At 39.4% G+C, this 10687-nt stretch overlaps 1 protein-coding gene across 1 annotated transcript in view; it reads left to right on the top strand.

Moving 5' to 3' along the window:
• Window positions 1-10687, top strand: part of LOC117419283 (macrophage mannose receptor 1-like) — a 36842-nt gene that overhangs the window by 3374 nt on the left and 22781 nt on the right. Inside the window, exons 2-4 of the mRNA XM_059010623.1 lie at window positions 334-387; window positions 8416-8754; window positions 9749-10093. Coding sequence (XP_058866606.1) covers window positions 351-387; window positions 8416-8754; window positions 9749-10093 — 721 coding nt within the window. The 5' untranslated portion in view covers window positions 334-350. The remainder of the gene's footprint in view (window positions 1-333; window positions 388-8415; window positions 8755-9748; window positions 10094-10687) is intronic.

Raw genomic sequence — 10687 nt, 5'->3', positions numbered from 1 at the left:
TATATATATATATATATATATATATATATATATATATATATATATATATATATACATACTGAATATTGCAACACCTGCGTTGCAATACCAATCTCTGACACGTTGTCACTTTTATATGAAAACATTTTATTACAACAGAAATTATAATTGGACAGCACTAGATATAATCTAGATCTCTTCACATTTTTTTCAGTGGTTGAAAAAGTCTGAATAATAATAATAATAATAATAATAATAATAATAATAATAATAATAATAATAATAATACAAGCCCACCCAATACTCACTTGAATTTCAACCTGTATTAAAAAGATTCATTTCTCTTTGTTTCAGTTTCTGGTGTGGCTATCATGGAGAAGCTGGTGCTCCTGATGCTGTTGCTTGCAGGTAGGTTTGTATTAGTCCCTGCACAGATGCATATCCCTGATAACTGGGGTGTAGAGAAAATGCCTGTAGCTCTGTCAAATGCCATAGTGACTAACATGTACAGAGGAGTATTCATTTCAATGTTCTCATTCCCCCACTAGCATGCATTACAATTTAATTTGGATTAAATTTTTAACTGTGTTTTAAGATGAAAACATTTACATATTTGAAGAATTACACAGGGATACAAACATATTTAGTAAGAAAGTCGTCATAACCCCAAATGCTGATGAGCCTGGCTATTTTGCACAGAGGTTAAGGTGCTCTCTTGTGTTTGCTGTGTCACGCAGCCACTGCCCTGTGACACACACAACCGCTTGTAGTTGGATCAGCCCTAGGCTGCCAATCACAGCTCTACATGTTCTGACGAGACCAAAACCTCTACAGCAGGGGTGCCAAACTCAGCTCTGGCTTTTGTTCCATCCGAGATTAAGTAACTCAGTTACTTAATTAGTCTAATTATATGATGAATTGGACAAATGTAACACTTCTGTCCAGGTCTCAAACTGTTTCATAGGTGGTGTACCTTGAGTCAAGTACTTTTTTTTTTTTTTAAATCATCTACTGTTAAATACCTTGACAAATATTAAATATATCTAATTGAACAATAGTTAGATCAATTATGTTAATTGAGAGCTTAAGTTGGAATGAAAACCAGAAAACCCTGCCTCCCTCGAGGTCTGGAGTTTGACACCCCTGCTCTATAGTACGTAATGTACATTCAAAGGCTTCTACTCCCCCTACAGGTAGCAGCACTCATTACACACCCCAAGACACAATGCAATGTACCCAAGTATATATATATATATATATATATATATATATATATATATATATATATATATATATATATATATCAAATCAATTATCAGGACGTTTTGGACTACAAGTCCTTCATCGGCTGAATACAAAAAAACAGTGCTTTAAGAAGTTGATAAAAAAACAAAAAAACAAGTAGTCTTTTAAACAAAATTCCAGAATGTTGATGATGATGATGATGATGATGATGATGATGATGATGATGACCTCAGAATAGAATGTTCATTCCAAATGGCTCCAAAGTGCCTAGTCTGAAAATAAGTTCACATTCCTTTTGTTTCCTGACAGCATTAGTTCCATAGCATTGAACCATCCCACAAATTGTGATATCTTCTATAGTGTGGTCATTTCTGTTAAAATGTCTGGTGACAGGAAAGGTAGAGGTGTTAATTCGTATACTTCTCAGATGTTCCACGAAGCGATCAGCCAAGCGTCGTTTTGTTTCACCAATATTTAGCTTGTTACATTTAATGCAGCCAATGCAATATAATATTCCTTTACTAATGCAAGTAAAAGTGTCATGGATAGTAAATGAGGATTTTGCTCCCTTAACTACTGTGTTGCTGTGAATGTATTTACAAGTTGCACAGCGTGACCTATTGCATGGAAACGTGCCCTTAAGACTGTCCAGATTGGGTCGAATGTTACTGTGGACCAGATGCTCTCTTAGATTTTTGTCTCTTCTGTATGACATTAGAGGAGAGTTATTGAAAATAGGAGCTGTAGAAGGATCATCTTAAAGAATGCTAAAATGTCTTTGTATGATGTGTTGCACTTTTTTGGTCATAGGATGATATGTAAGAACAAGGGGAATACGGTTGTTGGTATTCTGTGTTTTGGTTTTGTTCAAGGCATCCTTTCTGTTTATTGTCGATACTCTTAACTGAGCTTCTCTAAGCATAGTGTCTGTGTGGCGGAGTGTCCCGCCCCTATGTATTATTATTTGTATTTTTGTTTGCGGCGCGGGTAAAAGCGCTGCGTCTTTTATTATTATATTTAAAAACCCCGTGAGGATGCATGGCTGATCAGCTACTGATTATTTAACTAGCTGACAGTCATGCATCCTTACCAAACGCGTGCAGACTCTGGCCGAGGGATAATAAGATAATTACCAACTAGTTAATCCCTCGGCCAGAGTATATAAACCTGCAGCTCTCTGCACTCGTGGTTGGGTGTAGAGAGGAGAGTATGGGGAGTGGAGAGAAAGAAGGAAAGTTAAAAACAATTGCTAAAACGTGCTGGAGTATCCAGCACGACACTTACTTGTTTGTTTGTTTATTCGTTTGGCCCTCATGCCCTTTTGTTTGGTGTTTTGTTAAATCATTTGTTTGTTTATTAAATACGCTGAGTGCAATAGCATTCAGCTTCACCCGCCCATCCACTGTTTTGGTGTCAGTTACTTCCTGGTCCGTGACGTCATCCACCTCACCACTGCGAGCCAGACTGCCACAGTCTGGAAAACCACAGTTTCTGAAAAATGCACACATGTCATTTGTTTTATTCAAAAAATCACTATCATCACTGCATATATATATATATATATATATATATATATATATATATATATATATATATATATGTGTGTGTGTGTGTATATATGTATGTATATATATATATATATATATATATATATATATATATATATATATATATATATATATATATATATATATACATCCCTCCTAAATCATTTCAGTTTGTCAAGTTTAGTTATTGTATATACAACGGTTGTTATGATTATTGAGTTACAAACACATGTCTATCTTACATCACAGATCTAGGACTGGTAAAATACATTACAAAAAAGAAAATCTAAAAAGCCAATGAAAAGAAAGCTCTGAACTAAATATATTAAGTTTCACGTTTTAAACTGGTAAAGTGAACATTCTTATTGTCTGTAAATTCAATTTGGCGATTGTATAGACCTCTGTATAGACCTTTGCACAAACGGTATAACGCAGTTTATTATTTACTATGACTGGATGTAACTCTTGTCAGTAAAAGCACACACTATTGTCCAGTCTTTGCTGAGGCATTCCAGCAATTCCTTCCCTTTGAGAACGTCTTGAGAGGATAGAGCAGCAAGTGAAAGGGAAGTCACTCTCTTTGGACTTACACACACGAGAGCAGATCGCTAACTCTGCCCCTCTACTAAATGCTTGCCGGTGTAGGGCCAGAAAGTGGTACATTGTCAGAATGTGGTATGCATACCTGTGGCAAAGTGGCTTGCAGTGTACAGGTGCAGGTGTGATGTGGTGATTAAATGAAAAGGCAGACAACGGTAAACCCAGATTTCAAGACCCATCAACTTTTGTATACCTCAATAATGGAGTACTTACAGCAGTTGTCATCGGATTCAGAGGATTCCCAAGATTTTCTGTCATTACCAGATCATTCTCCTCCAGCTTCAATCCAGGGTCCATCCAGTCTCCGTTTTTTCTCCACTTCTGGTATTTCAGTTACATCTGATCAGGCTCCTGATCAGGCTCTCGACCAGGTTCCAGTTCAAATGTTGCCTACCGTTCCTGCCACCCAAACATCGAATCTGCACCGATCCAAGAGACTTTGGCCTCAGGGCGCCCCTCTGGATCGATTGTTTTGGAAGGACTGGCCCATGAATAAATTGATAAAAACCCTCCTTAAAAACGGTAATGCGATTCCGGCAGGGAGTGATAGAGAGTCTCTTTTTATTCTCTATTGCAATTCAGTCTCAGCAGAACCAGTCTTTCCTCCAAAAAAAAAACATAATCAGCCGCGCCCAGCCATTCAGCATCCTAAAACAGACAGCAGGCAGTCTATTCCGGATCAAATCACCCCCACAGCTAGCACCGATAACCAGCAGCCAGCCATTGAAATCCAACATTCGCAAATATTTAACGAGATAAAATCATTTATGCAGCCTTTTGCCGATACTCTATCTTCAGTCAGTTCTCAACTGTTGGATCTAGAAAAAAGGGTGTCTATTATGGATCAGGGAAAACAATCTACAGCGCTGTCATTAATTCTAGCCCTAATTTCAGCCAGCGAAGCAGATCCTCCAAAATACAACCTCGCTACTGCATCTACATACAGATCCTCCTCTCCAACTGCAGCTAGACATCACACTATAGCTCTACAAATCAGACGTAACATTCTCGAAGATTTCCAAATTTCACAGTTTGCTGCCCACAGCTCTGCAATATCCAGCAGCAACGCCACAGTTCAATCAGCTGAATTTCAACTAAATCCAACTATTAATAAACTTCTTAATTCAGCTCAAGATTACATGGCATCAGCACTTGCCCCATCTACCAGATCCTCATACTCTACAGGTTGGGCATGTTATGTAACTTTCTGTTTACAAAGCAGGATTAATCTTACTCCATTCAACCAGGACTGGATCATGGCGTTCATAGTGCATGCAAAGGACTCTCTACATCTGGCACCAGCTACAATCAGACTATATTTGTCAGGAATTCAGCATCAATTTCGCTTGATGTCCATCAATTCCCCAACTCTATTATCAATTCCAGCGGTTCGTCTCCTTTTATGAGGAATTTCCAAGTGCTCTCCGGCTCCTTCTTCTGCTCGCCTGCCTATTTCTATAGACATTCTCAGTAACTTGATTTCAATTCTCCGCCATGGCTGTTTTTCTCCATTTGATGATTTAACTATGGAAGTCATATGTCTATCTGCATTTTTGGGGTTTTTGAGATGTTCTGAATATACAGTTCCTTCTATTGCCAGCTTTCCTACCCTCGGTATCCGCTGCAGTGACCTCAAGCTCATCCCAGATTCTCATTTCATCTTATTTCTTTGCATTTCAAAAACAGATCAACTGCGGCAAGGACAATGTATTCAGCTTTCTAAGATCAACTCTCTGTGTCCCTTCACTTCCATGTTGAAGTACATTGCAGAACGCAAGGCCATTTCATCCTCTGACCCTTTGTTTATCAATTCAAGCCGGTCCATTGTATCAATGCATTGGTTTTCACACACCTTTCCACTGTGGTGTCCAGAGCAGGTCTTCCTTTGCAATTCTACACTCCTCAATCATTTAGAATAGGGGCAGCTACTTCAGCTGCAAAAGCCAACATTAACCCTTTGCGGTCCATTTATTAATTGCGCGTCAGGCACGCCAGGTCTAATTAATTTTCACATGTGCAGTTAATTTTAGACGCGCTGTTTAAAAGTATTTTCTTTCACAGTCAAACGGGTTTAAATGGCCCTGCATATCAACAAAGCACTCACTAGGCATCTGTAGCCCCGCCCCACCCTTTCGTTTGCTATAGCGTTCACCTATGTAAGAAATAAATAATAATAATAATAATAATAATAGTCGTACATACCGATCGATCATCTCCGGATCACTCGTTTTATCACCAAACTCCTCAATAATGCGATCCAAGTCATTATTTTATTACTATAACATCTCAAAAAAGCTCTGCAAATGTCCGTGTTTTCTGTGCGCTGATTCAGTCAGCCAACTTGTTTACTTACGACCACCCCCGTTATCTGATACCTGATACCATGTATGACTATTCATGAGATATATATATATATATTTTTTCAACTTGTCTCAGCTCCTGTCGCTCCCACTCGGCAATTGAATGGTTTTCTCGGCTTTTTCCGGAGAAAAAACGACTAGACACCCGTTTATTGCGTTGCTATAATGATGTCGGACCCAGTCCGACAAAGGATCTGTGAGGAATAATTGCAATGTCGGACCCAGTCCGACAATGGACCGCAAAGGGTTAACCAGCATTTAATTAAAAATATGGGGCGCTGGACTTCATCAGCAGTTGAAACTTATATTCGTTCTTCATCATCTGAAATATCCTCCGCACATCAGTCCATTGCTAGTATGTCCGGAGTGGGGACGACCTTTCTGCCTGGGCCACCAAAGATTTCCCCCTAAGAAATAAAATTAAAAGAAAGGGTTTTTTTTCTTTCCACTGTGCAGAGGGTCTTCACATAGTCATTAGGGTACAGTCTACTAACCCCTTTGTCACATTAAGTGTTTGTTTTCTTTCGTCTAAATGTTTTCTCTTTTCTTCTTTCTTATGCATTGGCGGTTCTCTCTTTTTTCTTCTTCACGTTGCGTCAGCGGGGAGCCGGGGGTCCATCTTTTGGGGGGTTAGTGATTCCACTTTCTCCAACCCTTTGTTAAACTCTGCTTCATTTACCTCATAGAGGAGGGTTCTCCATGAGTCAGAGGGGACCTCCGGCCAAACCCTTCCATCTGCATGTATGTTTCTTTTGGGATTCTTCTTTCAGGTCTGATGCCTCTATGTGAGGGTCCCCAAGCGGTGGCATCCCTCGTGTTTGTCGGGTCTCCTCAAAGATGGTGGCCCCTCTCCTGTTTGTCGGGTCTCCTCAGCGACGGAACCCCCCTTCTATTATGTTGGGCTTTGAAGAGGCGGAACACCACGCATTATATGTTTTAACAAATACTAACTATGTTTTCTTTCCGGTTCACGAGCCTCTTCGTATGTCGGGTAACCTCAGAGACGATGCCCCTCTTGGTATGTCGGGTCACCTCAAAGACGGTGGCCCCCCTCCTGTTTATCGTGTCTATCGATCAAGTAAATGTTGGGCCTTGAAGAGGCGGAGCCCCTCTCTCCATGTGTATATGTTTACTAACTCTGTCAGTAAACACTATCAGGTGGCATAGCTCCGCCCCGTGAACACCACTGCAGTTGTTGCGGATTTGGGGCTGAGCACCATTCCACTGAGCCTCGCTAGGATGCACTGTCATTGAATACAACAATACAGAGATTACTAGAATAAGCAGGAGCCCCTATTACCCTGTTCTGTAATTCATTTTGCATATAGAAGGAAGACCCGGCTGTCGGTTTTGTATGCATCATGGTTTAAAATAAAAACAGTAACCCTGAAGATCTTTTATGTTGAGCTAGCGAACCCTTAACATAAAGTGTGGTTAAAACAGCATTAAAAAGAAAAGCAATATGTTCATGCTTTCAATCTATGAATATCCTACAGCACAAATAGAGCATGTTGTTGAGGACCAGAAATATTTTGTGACCGCTAGAGCTCAAGCAAACAGAAACGCAGTGTAACAGGGGAAATCTGTGCTGACTGTCTGACGCATGCATAGTGCTGCAGGAAGAGGGGAGCAGCCTTGGAAGATCCGCTTGTCAGTCATGGCAGTGACATGGAGAAGAAGGGAAGAGGGAACAACAGAGTGTTATTATAAAATAACACTCTGTTGTTCCCTCAGATCTGCTCCTAGAGGGCGTAAACGAGCCAGCGGAAGCTTTGCAGCCAGACGGAGAACAGCGCATCCACATCAAGCAAAACAAAAACGAGATAAAAAAAGAAAAATAGCAGTAGCGGGGAAACCTTGGGCAGACCCCCGGAAGTATATTATAAACCTACGCAGTTGATGGAACTGTGGAGTGTAAGTCGGAGTCTCGGGCCGTGCGGGTAGCGACGGTCTGAGAAACGCTGTAGAGTGCAGCACCTTTATTTTATAGTTTTGTTAATTGTGTTATATTTTCTCTTTTTCATTGTGCCTTCTGTTTTGATTATTGTTTCGTGCACCTGCGAGTGTAGCCAAGGTATTCTGTGAAGGCTTATACCATTGCTGGTAATAACAGGATAGCAGTGCCACCTTGTGGATAATAATACATCGTGCACCCAAGTGGTGTTTAGCACTACAGATTTCTGTCTTCTGTGTCAGTTAATTAACCACCCTTCAACACGCAGTATAACTTAATAAAGTGCTTGATTGCCTTATTAATTACCCCCTGACGCCCTCTCATATGTATGAAATATTTCCGGTTTTTTTTTTTTAAATCTGGAGAATCAGTTATCCAATTGTCATTAAACTTGGAGCTATTCACTTGGGTTATTGAGAAGATCAGATTCTGGGGATATAGGGGTTATCTATTTGTCCTTTTTTTCTCAGCTGTATATAAAGAGAAGACTTTGCGGAGTCTTTGTTTTGGAGAGTAATGAGCTGTGCTAATCCATTAGAATCCTCTGAACCTGTGTTTTATGATAGGAGACAGACATCCTGACAGTTATTTGTTCACCCAGTCGGGTATTAGGTGCAGTGTTTCTTTTCTAAGCGGTTTAATAAAAGTGCTTGTGTCAAAGCATTTCGTTTTCTCTGTACACCCACTGCCAAGCCAACCTCTCACAGGCCCAATATACCTTTTTTTTCAGGAATATGTGCAGTTGCCTCCGGCCACTTCAGAAAATACCACTTTGTGGAAGATAAAAAGAGCTGGTTTGATGCTCAGAGCTACTGTCGAGAGAAGCACACAGACCTGGCCACCATTGAAAGCCAGGAAGAAACCGAGAAAGTCTTAAATATTTCAGCTGGTTTAAATGATGTCTGGATCGGCCTGTATTATGACAAAGAGAACTGGCAGTGGTCCAATGGAGACAATGTGAGCTACTACAACTGGACATCCAGTCTCAGCTGTACTAGTGTTGATTCAAAAGGAGAGTGGGTGGACTCAGACTGTAATAATATTAAATTTTCTTTCATATGCTACAATGGTAAGGTAACATTTGAGTTCTGTTTTTTATTCATGCTAGAAACAGTGTGTTCCTCAATTTTCTTTTTTAACACTTATTTTAGGAATGCAAATACCTAAAAAGGGGAGGGGGGTTAGGCACTTATTGTACAAATAAACTTGCATTCAGAAAAATATATCAGTTATGACTTTATTTTACGATGTATTCATTTTAACATAGCATTCTTAAAAATGGATTTAAAAACAATATTTCCGTAAATTGTTCCTGTGTTTATAGTCTCCTTTAGCATTATGTATTGAATACTGTACAAAAAACAGAGCGCACAGTGGTGATTTGAAAGGTCACATTGTCACATACAGTGCTCCCTTTATAAGGCATCTCTTTATACTGTGGAAGAAGTTATAATGTGGTATGATCACGGCTTCCATTCCACCAGCACTTTCATTCTCGTTAGAAGGTGGACCACAAAAGGCACGGTCTTAGAACTATGGCTCCAGACTCGAGCGTTATAAAGGGGGAGCATTGTATTTTGAATTGAATGAGGAAGGCTACTCAGTCCTGGAACTTGACATTTTCCGAACAAGCTCAAAGCATGTTAAAAACAGATTTAGAGAAATGTGATAATAACTCCATACTGGAGCAACAGAACCCATTGCATACACCCTAAAAATGACATTGGAAGCTACTGGCTTTTTAATGTTAACAGACTAGAAAGAATAAATACAGAACAGTGTGTTCTATTATTTATTTATTTTCTGTGTTTTGTCAGTGGTTAAAGTGATTTTCTATTTTGCTTATCAAATAACTATATACAACAATGCAAAAGGCATGGTTACTTTGGGGTACACCAGCAAGATCCCTATTTTTGGGTCAGACTATTCTTAAGAGCACACTTCTTTTTAGATTTGTGTTTCCTTTACAGAAACCAGTGACTACTGACAGAGATCTATCCTTGTCACTATAAAGAACGACAGTGACACAGCCTATTTGATCTGCTGTCTGTTACCTTTTTCAGACACCAGAGAGAGTTATATCTTGATTGATCAACCGAAAACCTGGTATGAAGCTCAGCAGTACTGTAGAAAAAACTACACCGACCTCGTCAGTATAAAGAATAATGATGAAGATAAGAAAATAAAGGAGAAAGCAAATGGAAAACCTGTCTGGATAGGTCTGTTCAATAATCCCTGGAAGTGGTCACACAAAGGGGAGTATTCCTCTTTTCGCAACTGGGACAAAGGGGAACCAAACAGTGTAGGCAATAATATCTGTGTGGAGATGTATGGTAAAGCGGAGAAAGAAAGAGGTAAATGGAATGATGCTGGATGCCATTTCCCCTCTCCCTTCTTTTGCTATAATGGTAAGGATCCCTCAGTTTTTTCACCCCATCTGTGACATTTACAAAGTATGTCATCATATAAAACAACATTGGGGGATTTTTTTTTTTTTTTTGTAATTTATGAATGGTCATTCTTTGCTTATTAAAACAAATACATTTATATATTGAAGGTGAATGGTTTTTGAGGGGGCATTTATGTGATCTGTGAATTCAGGTAATGAGGGTTCATTTATTCATGGAAATTCATTAATGAACAACTGTTTCATCATAAAATACAGCTGTGTTGCAAATGAGATGACAATGGGTCCCATTTTAAAGCAAGTGCCAAGGGGGGAAATGGGAATAAAACTAGCAATTTGCTGCTAAGAATTATTTAAAAGCTTCTTCCTGCAACTAAGTTGTTTCTTGCAAGTTTTATTTCTCTCAGAAAATCTGTTGCCCTAAATAAACAGCAGCAATATTTGGTCAAAGGGTCAGAGGTCAATGTCGAGGTCCCTGATACATTCATCACACATTTATCATCTCAAATGGGATATGAGACACAAGACTTCCACAAACATTTGGGAATCAGTTGGCTGAATATGGAAATCAAATCTTTGTCCCAACCCTTTATTA

Source organism: Acipenser ruthenus, chromosome 41 (genome assembly GCF_902713425.1).
Source record: "Acipenser ruthenus chromosome 41, fAciRut3.2 maternal haplotype, whole genome shotgun sequence".
Lineage (NCBI taxonomy): Eukaryota > Metazoa > Chordata > Actinopteri > Acipenseriformes > Acipenseridae > Acipenser > Acipenser ruthenus.
This window is presented reverse-complemented; position numbering and strand designations above follow the sequence as displayed.